The sequence below is a fragment of the Aquila chrysaetos genome, chromosome 6 (assembly GCF_900496995.4).
Source record: "Aquila chrysaetos chrysaetos chromosome 6, bAquChr1.4, whole genome shotgun sequence".
Lineage (NCBI taxonomy): Eukaryota > Metazoa > Chordata > Aves > Accipitriformes > Accipitridae > Aquila > Aquila chrysaetos.
Genome location: NC_044009.1, coordinates 47,083,498 through 47,108,007, shown reverse-complemented (window position 1 = coordinate 47,108,007; position 24,510 = coordinate 47,083,498). Strand labels below are relative to the sequence as shown.

General features: G+C 42.7%; 1 protein-coding gene across 2 annotated transcripts in view; it reads right to left on the bottom strand.

The window, feature by feature from the left end:
* Positions 1-24,510, bottom strand: part of THSD7B (thrombospondin type 1 domain containing 7B) — a 549,934-nt gene that overhangs the window by 38,120 nt on the left and 487,304 nt on the right. For both annotated transcript variants that reach the window (XM_030018353.2, XM_030018354.2), the window contains 3 exons: positions 9,827-9,832; positions 1,096-1,229; positions 198-351 (listed from right to left, as the gene is read on the bottom strand). In XM_030018353.2, coding sequence (XP_029874213.1) covers positions 198-351; positions 1,096-1,229; positions 9,827-9,832 — 294 coding nt within the window. The remainder of the gene's footprint in view (positions 1-197; positions 352-1,095; positions 1,230-9,826; positions 9,833-24,510) is intronic.

The following is a 24,510-nucleotide window of genomic DNA, read 5'->3' as shown; positions in this document are numbered from 1 at the left end:
CTTTCTATAGCTCAGCCTCTATAGAAATACAAGTATCTCCAGATTCAACCATGCTGGCAGGATCCATTAAACCTGACCTCCCTCAGAAAATACTTTACTTTGTTAGAAAATAACTATCTCATGAAATAGTTGGTGAAGGACAGAGAAGACCGACGTGTGAGGAACATTGCCACAGAGACACAAGCATGAGAGCCTACCTGCGGACACTTGCTCCACTGTCCCCAGTCAGACACTGCACACTCACTGGGACAGTACAAGCTACACTTCTGCGTTAGATCTGGGATTTCAGCCTGATTACACAGTGCGTTGGGCACAGTCTCCCCTCCGTGGTCCTCAGCAGTACTCACACACCTACGCAGAAAACAGACATTTTCATTAGAGGATCACCAGCGTACTACAGAAGTGATGGATATCAACAGGTCTGCTCGACCCCATATAGGGCACTATATGTAACACAATAGCTATACGCAGCACAGCTGGTCAAAAAGCAGAATTAATCATTTTAATGCAAATCAAAACCAGCTACATGCATGACATGCTTTTGTTACTCACAGATTTCAGTAACTACTTTTAATAAACATTTCAAACTTCATACAGAGGGATTTTAACTTTGATCGGCTGACAGATGAGGGAACAGAAAATGACAACCAGCAAGAACAAACCTTTGTGCTTCTGCTAGTAACATCCGAACATTTGGAAATAACTCAGCATTTCCCCGTGCCTGGGGAATGAATATTCACTAATAATGAACGCCACTCCGGCGTGTGCAGTGCCATTACTTGGGGAAAATGTTAGCAAATCAGAATATGGAGGTTTGCACCTCAGGGGGCTTTATGCATATATGGCATTTAGGTTGAAGAATTCTAATTTAAACATCATGCCTTCTTCCTGAAAGACGTCTTGATCGTAACACAAGGCTCCATCTCTGAGATGCTTTTCCTGTAAACCATTGCACATAAATGCATGTTTCTTTTAATTTGAAATACACTGGACTGAGCAATGTACTCACTGTCAGATGGCCAGATATTGCAGCTTTATGCAAGTATGTATCAGGTCTTTTTAATCTGGAGTACCTGTGCTTTTGTCTTCACGCACCTGACTTTCCTCGTTTGTATTCCTTCTCCACAGTGGAGGGAATTTTGTTCGCTGTTGATTTTGCACGGAGACCACGGTTCTACTACCCAAGAATACTGATTGCACTCGCTGTCGCATGGGACTGCCTCGTACACCTGCCAGGAGAAAGAATCAAAACTGTTCATTTGAACTATCCAGGTTAGCATCTCTGCAGAAACGCCTCAGCCAAACCCAGGAAAGAGTACGCTGAAAAATATTCTGGCTTACACTCTTTACGCTAAGGGTGTTGTAATAGCTTTAAGTTCATTTATTCATTATTGACTTGCCAAGGGATTTTTAAGTATATAATAAACAGTAGTATGCATGCAGCATCTTATGAAACAGGATAAATAACAGCTATTTCCTGCAGCCAGAAGAGGAACTCCATTACAATTTCATTTGCTCTGACTGCTCTCGCTATAATCTATCACATGTCATTCACCAGGACCGTAGGTACTGCATCCTTTTGTGTTTCAGAAGGTACAAACTTAAAATCAGCACTCATTTACATTTGGTTCTAACATATCCTTGTGAGTAATTTACCATAAAAGAATGAAATTTCATGCGTCCTACAAATTTCATTTGTATACAGGAAAACTGTAAATGCTTTTTTCCCAACAAGTGACTTATCTCTAACACATCTCCTAATCAAACACAACCATGTATTCAACTGAACTATGGTATCTATGTAGAGAGAAAAATACAGCCAAAAGCTTGATAAACATTTTTAAAAGGTGCCAGATATTCAGGTTGTTAGAAGCAGCACACTGAGATATAGTACATTTAGGTTTAAACAAATGAATGCATCAACAGTTCTATTACAGTAATGAATAAAAGTTATTTATTTTAAATCCAGTTTGTCTGCAGAAGCTGGTTTGAAGATACAGTGTTCTCTGCTGCTTTGTAAGAAGCACAATGCTCTGCCCTGGAAAAATACAGCGCACCTGAAATTTCTTTTTCCACACACCAAAATCTCCTTGGCCTTGCTGCTGTGGAGCCATTCAGTTCTCACCATTAAAATAACTGTAAATCAATGGCCTTCCTGCCGACTACACCCACCCCCCCTAAAAAAAATAAAAATTCAGCCACAGGTTTAATAATTGATAGCTTAATTTTAAAATAGCAGGTTACAACTATGCATGTTGTGGCCACAAAAATAAAGAAACCTTATGTGCAACATTTTGGAGGTGGGGGGGGAACGAGGAGATCGAGATACCGGTCTGAAAACAAAACTGGTGCCCCATCAGATAATTACATTCATATCAAACAAAAAGAAGGTAACTTGCTAAAGAAAACCCCTCAGGAACAGAAAATGTCAGAAACTAATTTTAACTGTGGGTCTGCCTATACATTGTGCATAGGTTTAGCAGAGAGGAAAGGGTAAGAGAAGCTGAAAAATGCAAAATACGTGAAGAAGAACAGAAAGGAAAGAGAGAAACAGAAGTCGGGACTGGTGGGGGCAAGCACGGCATGAACTAGTACGAGCATCGCATTTCATGCAGAGGAAAGGGAAAGGGAGGGGAACGAAGAGGGCAAAGGCAGTAGTATGATTAGTACCATTTTTCCTACATATTATTAAGCACAAATTCTTTTTCACGGTCTGTGCACAAATAACACGAAAGAACGTGCAAAATTTATTAGGACTACTATGCCAGGGATGAAATACGCACAGCAATAACGTTTGGTACAACTACCTTCTTGTACGAGTGACTGGGGTCACCCTGCAGCTTTTTGGGGGAGCGCAAGAGGTGCGCGACGTTTCTAGCTTCCGCTGGGCCCGCATGAAGCTCCCCGAAAGATCGCAGTGCACCTCAATCACGCGCTGCGGGCTAACGATTTCTGCATGCCGAGGCGGTGGTATTTGGCCTAACGGTATGATATATAGGTATCTATGCATTGTACAAAGTGCGTATAGAGGCTAAGTTTCCTAGACTGAGCGAGCAGTACCACAAATGCCACTAATTAACTGTGCAGCCATGCTCATTAACATTAACTGGTGTATACAAGAGCAAAGAGAGAAAGTACCCGCTGAGTGGGACCCGTGCTCAGCATCAGCAAGCGGGGAGCCCGCAGGCACGGCGAGATGCGGCGGCACACCGAGCCCGGCACGAAGCCACCGTCCTGCCCCGGCCAGCCTGTCATCTTCAGAGAGTTACTGACTCCCGCAGCCATTTCCCCGCACACGCCGGGGGAGAAGAACAATCCCTCTTCAGGCACTGCAAAGCCTTCACGTTCCCCCAAGACAGCCAGGAGATGGATGTAGAGACAGGGAGTATTTATTAGTTTCCCCGCTCCGTGGGGGGGAAGGAAAAACTACACTCTGCCTGTGTTGTCTGACAAAACATACTGCCGTCTGCAGGAGACGATTAGTTGAAGAGGGAAATGTGTGCTTTAGGCATGATCAGAGTTTCCCTTGTCGCAGAGGGGAGGCAAAACCAAGAGAGAGAGAAGCGCCAAACTTCACAAGAACTGGCTGCCGGCAGGCAGGGAAACTGCAGCCCGGGGAGGAGACATCTCACTGGGGCAGTGTTAAGGGAGGTAAAATTTATTAATAAGTTTATTAAGACCTGGGTGGGCGCCTGTTCCTGCTCTTTGGACTTTTGGAGAGAAAGACGAGGTTGGGAGAGGCTGTGAGGAGACGGTGCGGGTGCTGCCTGCTCCCCTCCACGAGCACGGCAGGGCAGCTGGGGCAGGCACAGCAGAGTGGCTTTAGGGATTTAAGATTCTTTTCCTTGCTCTAATTAATAACCCTTCCTCAGGGTTAGAGGGTATCACTGTGAATCCCACAGGTCACGACACGAGCACTGCCAGCCTTTCAGCGCTCACCCTGCCTGCAGCGAGCAGCCTCTGCTCCTCGCTTGGACGAGACCAAGAGCTTGGAAATCCCTGCTCGTTGTCTCAGTGACCTCTCAACGCTCTGCATTAAAATCTGTTAACCTCAGACCTCTCCGAACGAGCAAAGTCCACCTGCAGACAGCAGTAGAGGCCTAACACCAGGAATTTACCACAACTGCATTTCCGTGGTCAAAACCTCCTGCGGCATTTACCTGATGTGATTTCTGCGTAAGAAAACCAGCAGGGTTTGGGCAGGGATGGGATGCCACGTGAACTAAAATCTATCCGATGAAACGTGTGAGGACAAAACAGAGATCCCATATGCAGTGACACAAATACACGTGATGTGAAGTGATACTTCAAATGCACTCTTACAAGAGCAGGCAGGATTGCAATAATAAAGCCATTAGTAGAACATTTGTATTCTGCTGTCTAATCGTGTCAAGCTGGTACGATTACACGTGAAGCCTCATCAGCTCTCCTCCTCCAACAGACATCCCGCTCTGCACCAGAGGAGGGAGGGCACACAGCGCTGGCCGCGCGATCCCTGCTGCACCTTAATACCCAGGCGGTTTGCTGCTGACCCACGCAGTACTTCCAATTCGGTCAGGATTCCCAGGCTACACTCGCCACCAAAACCCCAAAATATAATTGTCACAAATAATCCTAAGTTATTGTGCTGACACCATTGCACGTCCCGTCTGCGAACAACCCCTCTCCTCTGCCCTGCGTCGGCGTCAAGCAATGCCACCTCCAGTAGAACCTCTGAGACGCCGGGAAGGTGTAAATAACCACCACGCGCCATTGGGAGGGACAGATTTCTTCAGAGCGAGCTACAACGTGTATCGGTTATACTCCGTTCTGCTTTTAAATGGGAGTCTCAAAGAGATGCAAGATTTCCATGGGTGAAACTCTGTGGGTATGCATTTCGGAAGCTGTGAATGTAATTTGTGACTCTACCTTTGCATTTAAAAAGCACGGTGATGTGGCATGTGTTCCTTTCCTCCACAGGAAAATGTTTTCCTCCTGTTTCTCTCTCCTGGCTTGCCATCATTTGTTTTCAATCACTTCCAATTCCTCTTTTCTTGTATTTAAAAAAAAACCAAACCAACAAACCTTAAAGCCTTTCATTCCTATCTTTTGCTAACAGCTGTGGTATTTAAGGAGGTCAAACAGATGATGTTCTTGATTTTGCATTTTCAAAGGATTTCGGCTAAGCCTTGCTGTTCTTTGGGTCTGACCAACCAGGGGAACCTGGGATCACTTCTCACCTCCTGGCTCCATGGGAGCACGCTGTCCTGACCCTGAACAGTGGTGTCCTCACTCCTCACCCAACCCAGGGACCCAAAGTGCCTGAGCCTGAGGGGCTTGGGATGTGCTCCCATGGATCCCTGGCTGCAACATAGAGCGCGTCAAAGCTTCAAATCAGACACAGTCTCAGTATCTTGGCCCACATCACATTTGCCACCTGCTACCTCTGCTGCAGATACAGAAGTCTCTTGTCCAGCTACTCCACTTCTCCCAAGCACAAAGACAACAGTTCCTTTGAAAATCCACCCAATGCTCAGCCTTCCCCAAACAAGCAAACCCACGATGACAACGCATTTACAAAAACGTTCAGATCGATCCACCCAACGCACGTACCAAGCTGTACTACCACAATCCATCTCCCGAAGGACAGAAACTAAATGAAGTCCACGCGATGGGCACAGGGGCCCATCGTTCTGCACTGCTCAGGGGGGAGAAAGATGCTGGAAGCTGCAGACACCTGACTGCAGAGCTCAGCGCCCAGGGGACCAGCCTGGCTCCATCCCTTAGTGCCTTGCCTTTAACCCTTTCAAGAAATAGACACAATCAAAATACTTTCAGCATTTTAGGAAATTAACTGCTTTCCTCAATTTTTATTCCTATACACTTGCTGGGGTTTGGGCGCAATGAACCACGGGGTGAAATGATGCCTGACTGAACTCAATGGGAGTTTTGCCACTGACTTTCATAGGACCACTGTATCGCTCTTTGTAGCCACAATTAACCTGGAATGCATTAAAATCTGAATCCTACAATCAAGTTGATGGGCACAGTTCTAAATAAATGAAAGGGAAGAAGGACAAAAGCTACTTTTTAAGAGACAAACTGCTATAGGCATGCCCTAATAAAAGAAGCCCGTTCCTATTCACTCCAGTGCAAACCCTGAGTCCTTGCTAAAGTATCTTGACATTGACAGTTACTTCAACAAGATATACAAACATTAATCTATTTTCTCTTTTAATAGCTGATACTTGCATTTTAATGAAAAGTCCAAATATCTAATGACCAGAGAGCTTTGGTGTGATTTATAATACTGTGTAACTTACTTATTTAAATGTAGGTCAGGAATAATACTGACCTTGCAAAGGACGTATAGGAACAAGTGCACTTGCTCAACTGATGTGATTCATTAAAAGAAATTCATACCTATACTTCAGGTAGCTTTTCTGATGACCACCTGCAGAGTAAACTAGAATGAGGTTCAACGCTTCTGAAAATCATAGTGACTTCATATTTCAGTGAACATCAAGATTTATTGTCCCTCAAGGTAAATATTGACTCTGGTTTTCCCTCAGTCGATATTTTAACTTTCAAGACAGTAAATCTTGGTGTTCACCTCAACTAAAGTCAATATCTGCTTATTATATTAGAACAACCAAACTGATCACTGTAGCAGTTGCCTGAGACCCTGAGGACAACCTCTGTGCTATTCATTTCTAATAAAAATGGGCTAAATTCTTTGCTAACATAAGTTCATTTCACATCACTGCCCTTATACCAAGGTTACATTAGACCTAATACATTGAAACAGCCAGAACCAAAGAAATAACAACCTACTTTTAAACTATGGAGACCACCATGAATAACACTAAAGCTAGAAAAGATCGCATATAGGAAAGAGAGCTGATTTGCTCTGGTTTGCAAAGACACTTGCTGGTAGGGAAATTCAAGGGCAGATATTAAAACCACTCCTACTGAGACAGGCCAGCAATTTGCTCACTTTTAATGCTTCTTGCACACCCACTTTTATGTTCCCTGTAGATCCAGGCTGCAAGAGGAGGCAGCAGTGGGATGTCGCCGTGCAAAAGTGGCCCTCTCCTCCTCTTCCAGCTTATGGCCACCACTTCATGAAATCTGGACCACAGCCAGCACTTCTCTTGCAACCAGCTTGACATGAATGGATCTGCAGCACGGTGGGAAATACAGCTCCAAAGATGTCCATCCATTGCAATTACCTGCAAATTTAACTTCTATGTTGACTCCATCTAGTTCATCCAAATGTCTTTTTTGGTTGTAAGTTGCCCATACGTTAAGTGAATAATTTTTATAATGCTCTAATGCTGCCTTTGCATTCCATTTAATCCAAACCAGATGTTTTTTAATAATGAGCTTCTTTTATTTAATTCTTTAAAACTGAATTCAAAATGGAGCACTTATTTTGTTAATTACTTAAGTGCTTGTTTGATTTGGCAGATCTAAGCACGCATTTAAAAGCCTTACCGAATTAACTGTGTATCTGAAGGACAAGTACTTGCACATTAACAAACACTACATTACAGAAATGACCTCATTAAAATTTCAACATTAAATAGTTCTCTTTAAAATAAAATTGATTTTATTTCATGCTAGTTTATGTATTGATCACAGTCACCAGAAATATGCTAACCGCTCACCAGTATTAAAACTGATTGAACAATTAATTTTCAAGCAATTTGGATTTTGCAAAGCAGCTGTTTCACTGATGAGTACTTGTCTTTAGGTATTTGGATGCTGCAAATAGCCACCAAAATTAAAAAAATATTGCTCAAGAATGACTTACAGCACAAAAGTTTGAACAGATCAGCATGCGGTAAGACTTCTGAAATTATCGGAATTCCTGAAATTTTATGCCTCTAGCAGATACTTGCACAAATATTCATGAAGCAAATTCAGCACTTTTTGTTTTCATTTACACCCAAATCAAAGGAGTTAGTGGTTTTTACATCCTTTGTGGTATGGAAAAAGAAAATTAATTAGAGCTTCGCTAACGTTATGAAAAGCCTTCACTGGTGTTGAACCAAGTTTATAGAAAACCTAGACCTGCCTAAAAATTTGTAGCTGGCAAAAGGATGGGATCAATTTTATTCTAAGTACAAAATATGAATTAAGAGTCAGGGCAATAATTACTATAGCATAGACAGAAAGACGTATCAATTCCTAGTCTCTGCCCTGCAGGCAGTATGGAAGTCCCTACAGAAACAGGCCCTTCACCATTACTCTAAGGGACTAGCTGTGGTGACAGCCTTCAAAAACACTGTCGAAAAATGATTTTCACGGAGTAGGAAGGGTAAAAACAATTATCAATCCTCTGAAGTTTCCCCAGCTCTTGATTATCTATTTATAGCCCGACCCTCAAAACTGCTCAACTTTAATCCTAATTTCCACAGGAGAAAACGGAGGATGAAGAATTGAGTGATTTATTAGAGGCTGGTGAGGGAGCCCTCAGGGAGTGGGGGACTGAATCTGGAAATGCCCTATTTCTTGCACTAACTGGATGACATCTCAGCTTAAAATCAGATACTGAAAAGTTCAGATAAAGACATTTCAGGATGAAGCTGTCAAAAAAAGCAGCACTGTAAAATTCTGGCTGTAAAATGAGGAAAAGGAAAAGAGGAAAAATTAGGAAAGCAGCAGAGTATTCTTGCTATAAAGACATCTGGATGCTCCACTTTCCCTCACCATGGCTTCTTGATGCTTTTACTGTGTCCAGTCTTTTGCCGGACTTTACAAAATGTTCCCAGTAAATCCCTTATTTTCTTCTAATGGATGATTAAATATGCGAAGACAGACACTGCTGTATTTCAAATTCTTAAGTGCAACAAGTGGAAAATGCCTTGTTTAAAAAGGTAATTGAAGTGAGCTCTGTTGAACCCCAGTCATTACAGCTCACGCTTACAGAACTAACGTGTTACGCAGCAAGGTTTATTAATTCGCATTTACTAGTGGTAAGTGGTTTTATTTTCTGTTAAGACTGGTGCAGGCATTAAAAACACCAAGTTGTAATACAGGAAAGCACGAGCGCTCCTTCCTGGAGATTAAAATAAGAAGTTGGCATCATTCAACGTGAGAAAATAAGGGATAATGCGCAACTCCCGGCCCTGAACCTGCCTCCCTGCTTTCACTCAAGGTTTTACTGTCACTACAACCTTTGAGGAGCAGAACACAGCATGGAGTATAACCTTGCAGATATCATGCAGATATTGGGTATTCATTTCTACCTGAAATACTCAGACAAGACAATTTAGTCTCAGAGTTACACAAAAAAAAAATGGAGATGTTTGAGTGTGAATGGGAGATATGTGAATGCAATCACAAATGGCCAGTTCTTGTGGCTCTGCTTTTTATTTTACTTTCAAATTATGTTTCTTCACTATCAAGAAAATATTGAATCTAGATGAGATACTACCAAATGCCACTTTACTATTTTATCAAATATGGGGGCCTAAAGCAAGGCAGAAACTCGTTAGTGAGAGTTTTGGTGCATTTTTGCTGATTCCAGAAGCTCTAGGTGCTGCACCTTCTGCTGTCTCCTTGTCACAAAACCAGGCAAGCATAGCAAATTTAAGTAGATATAAATAAATCAATGTCCCGTGTTTTTGAAACAGCACATTTTGCTGCAGCTGAAGGATAGTTTCAGGGGTAACAAACAAATGTGGCACCTCTCTGGATGAATCTGTTATGCGGTAATAAAGTTGGATCCAGTTTTAAGGAAAGGAAGGGAAAAAAAGCCTATCGGTGAAGAACAACTTCGAAGCCCCTTTTTACTAAATGAGAACAATAAGATAAGATGAAGACAGATTGCAACACCAACCTGAGCCTTTGTAGATGTCCATGTTAGCAGGGCATGACAAGCAGAAAGGAAAGAAAATTATATATTCATTAGTTTAGCTGCTGTATGATAATATTGCGAAGAAAAAAAAAGCAGAAAATCTGCTTAAAATAAAATTGCCACAATGTAAGGTTGCATTCAATTCTTCAATGTCCCCATCTTTCAAAAAAAAAAAAAAAAAAAAAAAAAAATCCCTTAAGCAGAAATCAGGCATTTATTTGTGAGTGAATGAAAAGCACGACTATGCTGAAGAATAAAGCAGAGCTCATTCAGCTTCATCCAGCAATCCGCTGGATTTTGTAAGTGTGTCTCACAATCAAAGCCTTAGGATAATAAAAAAATTTTAAAAAAATCTATGAGGCTTAACCTGAAATCTGGGAAGAACCCCCACAATTACGCAATATCAATCAGATACGAAAGGCTTTCAGACATTTAAATCTTAATTGGGTGGCGCTGTCTCTAGCGAAGCCTGCAGACGACAAGCAGAAGGCGTGCCAGGCAGCACGCGGCCGGCTGGCCTCTATCAGGTGGGACCCCATCTCCAGGAACACCATCAATAACTCCAAGTAGATTTCGCTACGGAAAAAAACAATTAAATGATAAAAATGCGGTAACGTGGGCATACAGCGCCTGCACATCCCACAGACAAGGAGGGCTGTGCGGGGGTGGCCGACACCGAGATCTCCAGGGGTTCACCGGCAGTGCAGGAGCTGCACTATTTAAGTCCGTATCGAATCGTCCTGCAGGCAGCCGCGCTGAAACAGCACGGACAACACAAACGCCAGCTTTCGCTAACAGAGCCCGGGCAGCCCGGCGCTCCCGCTCCTCTCATCCGATGGAAACCCCAAACGAAGCCCACCCAGGCGCGCGCCAGGAGCCGTCGGGCTTGGGGGACACGGGGCTCCTGAGCGAGCCTGCGACCGCCGCCGTCCTCTGCCCAGCCAGCCTGCGCTCCCGAACCAAATCACAGCCTTTCCGTAGGTCAAAAACCTGCCCGGTGCGACACGAGCGAGTGATTGCTAGATCCAGAAGCCAAGTCATCCGTCACATGAAATGAAATAAATGCCGGTACTAAACACAAACAGTCCCAAAGAAGCACTTTCTTTGTAGGCATCTGTACAATAGGCAATTTAAAGAAAAGACCATCAGAGCTTACTGCTAAGTTAAAAATGATGCCTCGGAGACAAAGTTTCAGCCCTAGTCTTTCTTTTAAGAGATTTTAAATCATTTCAAGGTCTAAAACCTTCAAATTGATATTCTATCAGTTTATTTTCACGTCTTAAGCAAGAATGAATTAGCGTGGCAGAGCAGTCACACGTTTGTCCTTACATAGTATGATCTTGGACTGACAATTTTTCCACACGAGATTTAAAACCGGTTAGCCAACAAGACCAATTTGATCGATGGCACTATAGACAAGAAATAGAAGAGACAGGGAAGTGTCAGGCAGTTCAAAGTTATGTTTTCTGAAACACTTCCATGAGACTACACCAAAGGCTGGAAGCAGAGAGAACTACAAACTGCTCCTGGGGCTGCCCGCAGTCACAGCAAGAAACAGTCCAGTTTGAGATTCCTGCAAAAGCAGGAATAGAAATGCAAACCACCTCGTAACCTGATTGTTTCATTAGGATGAGACTGTCACTCTCTCCCGAGTCCGCTCAGCAGCAGGTCTGATTCCTCCTTAGCAGCATCCGGACAGAAACGGATGCTCGTAGGGAGAGCAGGACAGACGCTGATGGATGAGTGATAGATCCCACAGCTTCAGAGCTCGGAAAGATCACCCACAGCCTGATTTGTAACTGGAGCTGGAAAATTTTTCTTAGAAGAGCAAGTTACTGCAGAAGCCAGGATATTTGACAGCCTGTTGCATCGCATATTTGTGGTAGCTGTCTTACTGCCAAGACAGGCAGATGTTAGTACTGTGTTTAGATGCGGCATTAACTTGAGCAATTTTCTCTGTATAATTACAGGTAACGCAGACCTCCTAGCAGTGCTGCTGAGAGGCCAGCCTCATGACAAGGCAGCTGAATTCACAGATTTGAAGGCAGCTACAATCACACCACTGCACACTTAGAAATTCTGCAATTGTTACAATCTGACAGTTTTTATTGATATTTCTTATAGGAGGATCCAGATGGAAAAGATTTAGGCACGGAAGAGCCGAGTTTTCTTTCCCAAATGCATACGTTCAAGAAAAGTGATGTGCTGCAGAGAGAAACCGTGCTTCTACCTGTGACCGCTCCCCAGCAAGAACATCCATATTTAATAAACTAAAGGCTCCCTTGAGCCAAAAGTTAAATTCTACCCAACCTACTTCAAACATCAGAGTGCACGTATACTATCCCCTGAGCCAAAAGATAAGAGGGAAGTGCTTCTGAGCCACTACCTTGCGGGGTAGCTGGTGTCTCTGTAGTTCTGGGTATCTTTCTTCTGCATTTCCATTCCTTTCTTTCAGAGCAGGGAACATATATTTTCAGATTCCTACATTTCGGTCATTGGCCCGTACTTTGAGGTTAAATGCTTTACACGGACCTGTACAAATTACATGAACCAATGGAAAGTCTTCTACTGACTTCCACTGTTTGGGTCATGCTGTAGCAGGCAAGAAACATCTGAACATTTATAGGCATATCACTAAAATTTAGAAAAAAATAAAGTATTGATCATGGCGAATTTTTGCTGCAGTACCTATTTATTTAAAATGTACATCAACAGTGCCTACATATATTGCTGGTTAATGAGAAGCTATATAAAAACCAAATAGACGTTTTTGGAATAAATCTGACCAGGAATGACTGCATAACTCTACACATGCACCTGCCCATGCTCCGCAAACACCAGCATCTAGCGCATAGTTATGTTTCCTTTGTACCTTGCTTTTAAGGAGTTTAGGAGTGTCTAACTACTGGAACCCTACCAGCAAACAGAACTCCTTATTTGTTCATGTACCAGTGGGTAACATACCCCGTAATAACCACCACCAGTGCACCAAGTCCTGCTCTGTACCACTGCAGCATTCAGGAAGGGTATGTCAGGGCACGAGTGATTCAGCAGTTCTCACACCTCTGCCATTCCCCGGAGCACCACCTTCACGCATCCATGATTCTGGAAATAATGGAGTGAAAAAGGCTGTTTCCCAAAACAGTAAGTAAAAGGAGAAAGTAGAAAGCAAATGCATATGGAGACTACGCAACACAGCTGTGCTTTGCAGTGTGTCGTACACACAAACCGCTCTACCTGAAACCTTTCAGAGAATTAAATAATGCAACAGAGCAAAGAGCATGTGGTATAAATTAGAGGACACAGTAATTTAAAGATCATGCAAAGGGTCTAAAAGAAAGTATTCACTCAGCCCATAGCAGATGAGAAAGAGAGGAAAACTAAAAGGCAGAGTCAAGAAACTGAAGTTGAGTGACAGATCTGAAAGGAACTGAAGAGTCAAAGAAACAAAGAAAAGGGAAACACCATTACTCATCACAGGAACCACACACAGAAACCCCAACACTAAAACGAGTCAATTTACAATAGAGGGAACAGTAGGAAATGAAAGATCACCAATGGGGTGACGGAAAGAAAGGCAAGACAAACTTTTTGTGATGGGCACTGGCTCGGAAAGGTTGGCCAACAAGGAGGGCAAACTTGAAGAGACACTTGAAATAACTTCTGGGTCAATGGGGTTATTTAGGAATGATGGAGACAAGATTGCCCAGCATTCTTCAGAAGATGCAAGGCGAGAGAGCTGGAGGAGGAAAAGGAAAAAAAAAAACAGTGAACTGCACAGCAGTCAGATAAACTTTTATTCTTGGAAAAATATTTTCCTACAGATATTATCTATAAGCAGCAGAAAATAACAAGGAGATGAGTAGCAGGCAGCATGGGTTTGTCAAGAACAAACTGTGTGAAATCATTCTGATGTTCTTCGGTAACAGGATAACAGATGCTGTGGATAGGGATGAAATGGCAGGTATTATGTTGACTTTAGTAAGCCTTTCACACTACCTCTCAGGCTAAGAAAATATGGTCTGGGTGAATCCAATACTCGGTGAGTACAAAGTACGTTGGAAAATCATACTCTGAATAGTTAATAGTGTAAAATGGGCAAGAAACCTCACGCATGGCTCTACAGAGCTTTACATTCTGTATCCAGTCATATTCCTTGTTTTCACTAATTTGGGGCTGATGGATTGAAAATTATTCTTACCGACTCTGCAGATGCTTCCAAGGCAAGAGGGACAGTGAGGCAACAGGAGGACAGGAAGAGAATTCAAAATGGGCTTTATGAATTGGAGAAATGGACTGAAAAAATGGGTTGAAAGAGAAATACAGAACTACAGCAATAAGAGATCGACCAGTCAACAGCGCGACGACAGGATGAGAGACAACCAGCCCCTTAGTGGTAACACTGCCCTGGTTCCAGAAGTTGTAGAGAACCGTAAAGAGAATGTGATTCAATAATAACATAAAAAGACAAGACAAATGTAGAGTTCGTAAAACACTGAAGTACCATTTCAGCTATGGCACGGATTTAGCTTGGGAAGCGTGTCCAGATGCGTGCACCCAACTTCATGAGGAATTTGAAGGATTTGAACCAACTGAGAGCCAACAGATGACAGTAAGATTAAGAAGACCAGAATCAAATTGCCAAGGTGAGCGGTAGCATTTCCACTGTTGCTTTACAGGTAAACATTTAAAACATCAGCATAATTAGTGACAATCTATACCATGGCAGGTCTGTCAATGAAGCATGGTATCATTGTCAGATAAAATAGCAATACTGAGTCATAAAAAGAAATAACTCTTCTGTATCATACCAGATGCAGAGTAGCAGAAAGATACCTGAGAGAGCTTTAAAGAGATATTCCAGCAGCTTGAAACCATCTATCTGCAGCATCATTGAGCTCTGTGCTGGCTAATTCAGTGCTGCCTTGAATAAATCACAGACTGCCAGACTGTATCTTGGAAACCAGGGACTCTCTTATACCTCATACTGGAATAGGGCGGTGAAATTACCATTATATTAAATATTAACAGCACTGTTATCGCACTGTCTACAGTGCTAGCTCCTCCTTGTAAAAGTAACATTGACAATGACAGTGGTTAAAGAAACCCAGAAAAATAATTCAAGGTCTGAAAAGCTTGCCTAAAAGTAACAAAATAAAGAAACCTACCTCTTTCGTTCAGGTGCGGGGTGGGGAAGAGGAGACTCGACCATTTTTGGGAATATACAGAGAGGATTTCTCTTAGAAGAGCTCTTTTTAAGCTAGCAGTTAAAGATATATGTTCCCAAGACTGAGAGTTGTAGTTAGACAAATTCATATTCAAGTTATGAAAAAGAGGGAACTTTTCAAGCATGAAGGAAATTAATTACTGGATCACCTTATCCAGGGTAAATCCTCCTTCAGAGGAAGTGTGTGCCAAGGTGGGGTGCCTTTCTACAAACCTGCTCCAACTCCACAGGTAGGCAGGGATTTGGCTGCAGTCACGTAGCTTATGCTATACAAGAGGTCAAAACAGACCACCATCATCATCATCATGGTATACACCTAGTCTTAGGATCTCTGAATGAGGAACTCCACAGAAGACCTCTAAATCACGTATTAATCGTTAAGTGAGCACCACATTTCTTAACCCATACTACATACTTAAAATATAAATTGTACATTAAATTTGAAGGGATGCCTGTGTGGATTTTACACACATTTTGAGAGGTTGTCAAAAAAAATAGTTCTACATTATGGACCAGAAGTGTATTGGAGTTCAGCCAGTCCATGTGTCATCCGATAAATGTTGATCACACAAAGATGACAATATTTTATTTACTGCATCAGCTCTAGCTACTAAATCGTAACCAAGAGAGGAGCTGGAATTGAGAAGAGAGAACACTTTTTAGCTAGGTCATGATGTTGCCAGTAGCATGCACGATGGAGGAGGAAAACAAAAAAAGCAATCATTTAAATAAAGCAAACACTCTCTTGGCTACATCTGTTCATCACTGACTTCTGCCATTTCTCAACTGTAACTCTGCTGTGGGTAAAATAGATGGCATACTTGGAAATGCAAGTTGGACTCTCCTGCCTCTGGATAGAGGTTTCCAGGTCTTTGGTTTGCTTCTCAGCCAACGGCTCCTGCTGGTTTTTATTACTAACACCCCTTGCTTAGCAATGCATCCGTGTCCCTCCTGACACAGGTCAGTGTGTGGTACCTGGCACAGGGATAAGTGTATGCATGGACATCACTAAGAATAAATATGAGCTGATTGACAGGAAAGTGAAAAGAAAGAAAACAGAGAACATCTGTAATTGCATGTGAGCAAAGAAGGGCAAATATTCACTGTACAGAAATGCATTTCAGTGAAAAGAAGAAAAAGAAGAGAAATGTGGTAACAAGGAATAGTGGCAGTGACACAAAAGGGGTAAAGGCAAGGAAAAGATAAAGGAAAATACTAGAGGAAGAGGCTCTCTGTGTTTTACAAACACTTGACAAAGTACAACACAAAGCAAAACACGTCTGAGGCAGGACAGAGGCACGTGGAGAGGCAATGCCGAAGTTAGTTTGCAATAGGAAATAGATGGAGCCCTGCTGGGCTCTACTTCAGTTGTTTCTTTGTGGTTTGGTGAGTCCTGTAACAGCTTCTGATTACGTGAGACACGTGCAAAAGATCAGAATACTTGGAAAAGAAGCAATGTTTAAAAGGCTAATGCTTTTATACCTATCAACTGACAGTTTAATATTGACATTAGTGCCATCGTTTGCTCTACATATGAAAAATAGACAAGGCTCTCATGGTTATTTTCAGCTTATTGTACAAAGTTGCTTTTGGAAATCTTTCAGCGAGCAATGCAGGCGTTAGAGTCAAGCTCCGTCCGCTTTGTATCAAAGCTTCTTCCACAGTGTAGCCGCACACCAGCGTGTAGGGTCCAGGCACATACGTTTCTACGGTTGCTTTAGGCCTGCTGAGCCAACAGACTATGCACACAAATCCTCCTTGCCCATGTATGCTGAACTGGGAAACAACCCACATTACATTACCTTTTCATTTAGACTGATAAATAACTTAGAGGTGAACACTAGACAGCAAGGAAAGTAACTGCTCGCTCAAACTTGCTTTTAAAAATACTTAAGCATGGCATTAAATTTCTCTCAGTGTTTATCATATAGACATCAGACAGTTTGCAAGTAACATTTTTAAGCGCCAAATGTTGACAGGGCTAGACTGTGAAAGACCGACATACAGCACATCATTGTTTCAGATGGGTATAGAGAAATACACCCTGGGTAGAGATCACTAAAATCCACTGCATTTGGTATAAGTAATAGTTTGGGTTGGTTTTGGTTTGGGGTCTTTTTTTTTTTCAGATGGTATAATGGACTAATCCAGCTGCCTTCTGTTACCTTCTATTATATCAACAAAAATTATCAGAGAGGAAAAGTGCCAAACAAATTCCCTCTTGTGCACCATGGAGATGATAAAAAAACCCAATAAACTGAGTAACACTGGTATTTCTGCTTGTGTATATTTAGACATGAAAATATTTTTCTTAATAAAACCAAAAGACATTACAATTTGGAGGAAAACAGAAGCCTGAGTTAACACGTTTCCCTCTTAAATGCCATGAACAATGTTTCTCAAGCATAATGACTGACCTTCTAACTCGGGCGAATGCTGGACACATCAATGATGCCAAACGAGGTTTATCACCGTGACGGTCAGCAAAACTCAGGATATTCAAAATAAACAACCTGAACCATGAAATTTATGCCCCTCTTTTCCTGCCTGACTTCCTCATGTTGGACAGAGGGCTCTGGACCAGGACGTGCTCCTGTTAAACACAAGGAATGTGAGCGGGCGGCTGCGGTGCGCTGCCAGCCGGCCGGCCCTTCATGAACATCTCCGAGTTGAGATTTCCCACACAAAAGAAAAGGGGATTTCTCTTCCTCACTCATCCAGAGAAAATGATTACGGCTGTACCTGAACACCACAGAGTGAAAACAACGCAACTAAGGAAAAAGCCTTATCACACACCGGGCAGGAGCTGCATGGTTTTACACAACTTGCAGAAGACATCAGAGATGTCCCCACTGCTGGCACTTGAGATTTCCACCCAAAACCAGGAACGTGTACTCAGAAATGCCATCTCTCCGGTGCGGAAAGCCATCAGAGCCACCCAGCACTGTCGTTGCAGCCCCTCAGATCAGGCGCAAAAGCAGCAGCAACTTGAAGATGTTGGCACGTACAAAAGAGTATGAGGAACCACGGCGTTCGCATGGTCAACCTGAGAGAAAGGGGCCTCAATTCTCCTACCTGCCTACTGGAAAAGATGCTTTGATGCTTTCCACAAATTACAGTCTTCAAGTTTTTTGCACTCCTGGTGTCAACAAGACACATCACCAGTGGGGAGGACTGGGGCAGAGAAAATGCCAATAACTGACACTGGGGCAGAGAAAATGGCAATAACTGACACTATTTTAATGGCTGTGCTTTTAAGACCTCCTGAGGATGAGGCTAGATGCCACAGTGGGTAAAATACCCCTTTCCTTGGGGAAAAATTATGGAAGGCTTAAAGAAAATTAGGTTAGGTACTGAAGGAAGACCCCAGTGGTCTCCAGCACAGGTATGTGTAATGGCAGCTTTAAAATACAGAGAACAAACCAGGATACAATAAGATAAGATTATCTTTGCTGGGTGCAGTAATACATGCAGTCAGACTTCTTCATAGCATATCTACTTATAACAAATGACATTTTTAACAATTCTAATGATAAGAATGCATGCTTTTGTTAGGAATTAGCCCCCTCAGTCTGAATGCTTACAGGAGTCTATCTTTCTTGGTGTTCTCAAAGCAATGTGATACTAAGCATTCAGACTTGTCTCTGCTGTGTTGTCTCTGTTGGATTGTTTTCTTTGTGAAATTCCATTTAAATGTGCTCTGGGTGCAGCAGAAACAAACATACCTCAGGATAAGTTACGGGCAGTTAGACTGTACTCAGCACAGCTCAGCAAGTGAACACAACATAGTTTTACCCACGCAGCATGGCATGGCACCTAACCACTGCTGCCGAGAAGCAGAGGACTTCACTGACGTGACCCCATTTCCTCTCTACCGATGACATCACATTGCACCACAAACAAGCCAACGTCTGCGGGCATCTCTGCAGGATGCCATGCTGCAAAGTACAGACAGAGCAATAGCAGAGCGGGGAAGTAAGCATGTCTCCAGTGAGGTTGTGTTCTCCATCGGGCTGGCATGGCAGCAGAGAGGCGAGCACTCATCCGACATGGCAGAAATAACGGGGCCATTCCCACACGTGCTGTACAGCATGCACGCAGTTATTCTTCTTCTCCATAGCTCCACTCCATCAGCAGAATGACACGCAGCAGTAATCCACACCCAGGCCTCTGGCAGCACCTAACGAACTTGAGAAACTCTTGAAGGAAGAATTAGTTTGCTCCTGTTTCAATAGCTCTTTCCATCTGAAAAGGGCATTGTTGTATAGGTTGATTAGCTAGGAAGATTTTTCCTTATAGTCAGCCTCTATCTCCACTCTTTTAATTCCACCCCATTACCCTTGCTACACCCCTGGGCCCCATACTGTATAACCACTGTCTTTCTTTGATATTTACACCCTTTACGCGTTCAGGAACTGTTACGAACCCCCACAGACACCGCTCAGCCCCAGATGCCTTTTCACACCAGTATTTGGCTCTTCCCACTCCCCTAGCAGCTGGATAATACAGCTGGCGTTAAATACAGCACAAACTCCCACTCGGAAACAGCCTGGGCAGCACAGAGGGGCTGCATGGCCCCACCTCACACAAGCCCTTGAAGTCTTTAACGTAAGCACACACAGGTTTATCCAGAGTTTGATGGAAAACAGGAACATACTATTCAAACACCACATTGCTTGCTCTCCCCTGGCTTCTTCGCTCATTTACTGTGTTCTTCCCATGGATTAAAGGAGAAGGCAAGCTCTCTATCTAAGTTTATTACACAATTCAGTTTTATATCAGCATATTTAACTTGTTTACGCGGAACTCTGCTGCCTTAGCAAAGAACCATTGAGCTGAGTCTTACGGGATTAAGTTCAATATTTTCTCTTAATTGGGCCACACTGGCTCCTAGGATGCTCTGTGTTGCTTTTATCTGCATCCTCCCACAAACTGGAATTGTGTATCTCAATACTGCATAACTGTTTTTACTCTTCTCTGAGATAAACCTAAGAAGATTAGACTAGTCGGCTTCTCTTAGGTTCCTGCAGATTATCACGTGCAACATAACTGCCCCCCATGTACGCGTCCCTTATCTCCCTCCAACACTTCCCAGTTTTGAATGTTTCTGATTATATGATAGAGCCTGAAAAATAGCCAGGGTCTCCCTCTGTGTTTTGCTCTTTCTAAAAATGCACTCGTTTTCTCATTCTTTCCTTCACCTGTTCCTTCTTCAATATACCATTTGGGACAATAATGTGAAAGCATTTATTGCAATCGTTGTTTGATATATATGGGCTGGTTTTCCAGAATCACTTGGTCCGCCAAGCATCGAGATTCATCATAGCACTTGATTTCAGAAACCTGGAGGCAAGGAAACATGCAAGATTTCCTGGAAGTCAGAAGAAATCCAAGGACTAGCCTCTACTGCCTAACCTAGCTCTCCTTAGGCTGCAGTATATTTCTCTGTAGAAATTACGATTATTTAATATGTACAGGAAGAACAATGTGAGGCTAAAATGCAAGTGCCCCAAGGCACCTCAGAAACTTTAATCATACTTTCAGATGCAATCGAGCAGTGGGAATCTAAGTGTCAATGGGACTTCACCCTGGGGACACATTTGTGCCAAAACGCCATCACCCTGCCTGGGCTCCCACACTCCTGCCCACATCAGGAAGGTCAGCCGGCTGACGGGTATTTTATTCGTGTTAAATCTTTATTCAAAATGTACAGCCTTGTGTATGTAGGGCACAGAAGTTCCTGCAGGAGAAGTAGGTCAATGAGTTGGCCTTCAGTTCAGCGGGAGGTAACTTCTGAGAGCAGACACCGTAACGTGAGGCAGGGAAATTATGGCTGTCTCAGGACAATGCAAGCCAATGATGGAGACTGCCCAGATCAGCCAGGGGAGATCCCAGCCTCCGGCACAGCGGCACCGGAGCTCTCAGATATCGATTCACACCAGCAGGCAAGGACTGGGACAGCTCAGTCGCCAGTTCAGCCCAGGATCCCTGGGGATCAAGGGTCTTCCTGAATTATTTATGTGGTTCAACACGTGATCTTTGGTCTTTAGATTATCTGATTCCACTCAGCCACCTCCATAATATATATTTTTTTCCTGTTTCATCTTTTGCCCCACTTTCCCAGTGAAACTTAATTTTCTCTCTTCCTTTTTTTTGTTCAGCCACATGCTGAATCCCAGATAACTGTCCCTTCTTAGAGGAATATATATAATAGGTGTCCACTTTCCCAATAGCAACATCTAATAAACGCACAGCTTAAAATCACAAATACTAAAGATAAAACATTCTTGAATAATGTCAATATAAATTTCCAACTCGTTCAATACAGTATTAGTTTCAGTATGACAAAGTCTTGTTTTAAAACAGTTATTTACAGGGTTTTCATCAGGTTACCTGGGATATTATTTCACTGTGCATAGCTCTCTTCTCCTTGATATTCAGCCTAAACCACCTCTGAAATCAGAGCTGAAAAACATCTTGGTTAATTTGATGTTTTAAGTGTCAGTACAATTTCCAGAAAGTACAAGAATTACAGAGGTTGAAAGAATCACTCCAACTTACACCTCAGCGTTCATTCATAATGAGTTTTAAGATATCCTTTGAGGACAAAATGTTTTAGCCCCAAGTTTCAATAAATGTAGCTTTGAATTTGGGTGACCACTCATGATTACTTGCACTCCTGTTTGAACAGCTTAAGTGACCGTCACCATGCTACTGGTTGCTGCTGTCTCAGCGGCAATAGTCTGCTCCCAGTCATGGTGCTGTAGGTGGTTTACAAACCCCTTTTCTTATTCTGGGCTGTGAACAGCAGCGTGCACGCTGTCAGCGACGCAGCCCCCAGGAGAAGAGAGCTAACTGCTGAAGGACGGTGGGACCGTAAACCCTCTCTAGATCGTCACGTACAGCATGTCATTAATATGCTCCAAGTACTGTAATTTCAGAGGCAGAAGAAAAGGGAGTGATTCCAAAACTGGTGCGGGGGCTAAAAAGCACTTTCGTTTCGATTTTCACTGTGGGAACACGGAGTTATGGAGGAGCCAGTAATTACCAACTTGCGTGAGACATCATTTGTTTTGTAACTGCTAACTTATCATCTTGAGCGGACTTCTGTCTCTGCAGCCCTCCAAGAGACACCTACTGTAAGCTCCACTAATTGGTCAAGCACAAGAACTGCTGTCAAAAATGTGCTCAGTAGGCATTTTCTTATAAAAATCTATCAGAATGTCAGCTAGAAGTTTAGCCCTCAGAGATAAAAAAAATGGGAAAGGAATTTACGAGTTTGACAGGATTTTACTGTAAAAGTTAAGGGAAGTGATGATGGTTTGGGAGAGACACGCAAGAGGACAACTGATTGCTGCAAATCCAGTACAATTATATTGGGGTCAGCCACTGGCAAGGCACCTGTCTGAGGTTTAGCATTGCACTAATGGAAGGCAGTGATTTCCCAGACATCACTCTGACATATTTTAACACAGAAGGAAATGGTCAAACAATATTTGGATGCCTCTGTGAGGATTTTTCTATTTTCTACAGACTTTCTATGAAAAATGAATTCAGACATATTCAAACACTACATTTGCAGAGTCTTGTAAGTTGCCAATAACTGAGAGCAGTGTTTGGGTGTGCCAATTTTTCTGCCATGCGTATCTCCCTGTCAAAAATACAAGAGGTTCAGTAATACAAAAATACAAGAAAATGCAGCTGCTCTTATCGAAGTTAAGACATTTGGCCAGTAAAGACAGCACTGTACTTGTTCAAAAAACCATAGTGAAATGGTTCAAAAAAAAATGTTTTGGGCCATAAACATGGCCAAATCCACACTTGAGGACACATATTTACAGAAGAGCTCACTGCATTGCAAACAAGTAATAAACATACATAAAAAGGTTCATGCATTAATGCAATTTCTTGCATTATACAGAGATCAAGCCACCTCTGCAAGAGGAGCATGCAGTCACATTTATTTCCAAAATCAGTTTAATGCTAAGCTGCAATCTCATTTACCTAAAAATAATGAAACAGGAGGAGGAAAACCACCCAAAATTATGATTAAAATGAAGAGAAAAGAATATTTACCAGATGTTCAGGCTCTCCACCTACCCTTTATCTTTCTTGATGTCTGACACTTTCTTTCATTTTAAAAATGCATTAATAAGATCATGGATCATAACAATAAAACTGGTGGTATTAAAACCCTCTAATTTAGGCTTCTAGTTAAGGCATGTTATAGGCATTCACCTCCTTCCATTGGCTATAGAAGCGTGTCAGCCTCCCAACTTTAAAGATTAATGAGAATACATCCACAGTATCTTTTCCTTTTTTTTCTTTCAATTTTCCTTTAACCTCCAACTTACCCTACCCTAGAAGCTAAGCCATTCCTATTTCTTTTTCCCTTGTCCTGCTCAGCACTCTAGTCCCATACTTTAGCTAGTCCTATACATTACTGCTGTCAACGATGAGCTCAGTGAGCTTACTTCTTCTATTGACACTGGAAGATGCACATAGAAAATCACATGGGAAGCAAAAATACTCAGCTATCTCCTTTTTCTCCATCTCATTCTTACCTGAGCAACACATCAGGGAAAGTCAGGAGCTGCTAAACAGCCTTACTACAGGTAATTACCCACTCATATAAACAATATCGCTTCCTGCCCTTTCTATCCCCTCCTTGGTGTCTTCCTACAGGAATAAGCAGCCAGCCCTACACCCGTGGTAAATTAGGTGCTTAGTTTTTGTTTAACTCTTGTTTAACCAGATGCGAGATCCCTGGGTTCATCCTGAAAATGTAAGAAATGCCATGCCAGGAAGCTGATGAGGTTCATCAACCATCCATATTTAGCTTTATGGTAAATGAAGGAGGAAGGGGAGCAGAAAGAGGAACTGACAGCTGAAGAACCACCTATACACTGGGGGAAAGGACCTGTATTACTCGTGCTACATCAATCATGGACAAGATCAGCTAAACCATGAGTAAAAATGACACTGAAATAAATAATCATTAAGACTTTTGAGGAACTGGAAGAATGGCGAGATCACAACAGCCTTTGCCAAGCAGGACACAGGCAGAGGCAAGGAGGGAACACATGGAAGAGAATGTAATGAAAAGAGCTTACCAAAACCAGGAGTCTCATGAATTGTCAGACTAACATCAGCGGGGATATCATCTTAAAATGGTATTTGAGAGAAGGTAAGGTAATGCTTTAAGGAACTAGAGAGGGAAGTTTTGTCCATGCATGGAGGCGGTGTGGGACATGGCCCAAGGGGAAGAGGGGAGCAAGGTGAGGCCGACGTGGGAGGTAGCACAACCATATAGCGCGTCCCGAGCAGCAACAGGGGTTCACACTGGAAGGAGGTAGAGGCACGGACAAGTTCAATGGGCTGATGTAGCCAAGGAGAGGCAGAGCTTGTGGGGCTGAGTGGGAGAGCTGTAATTCTTGCA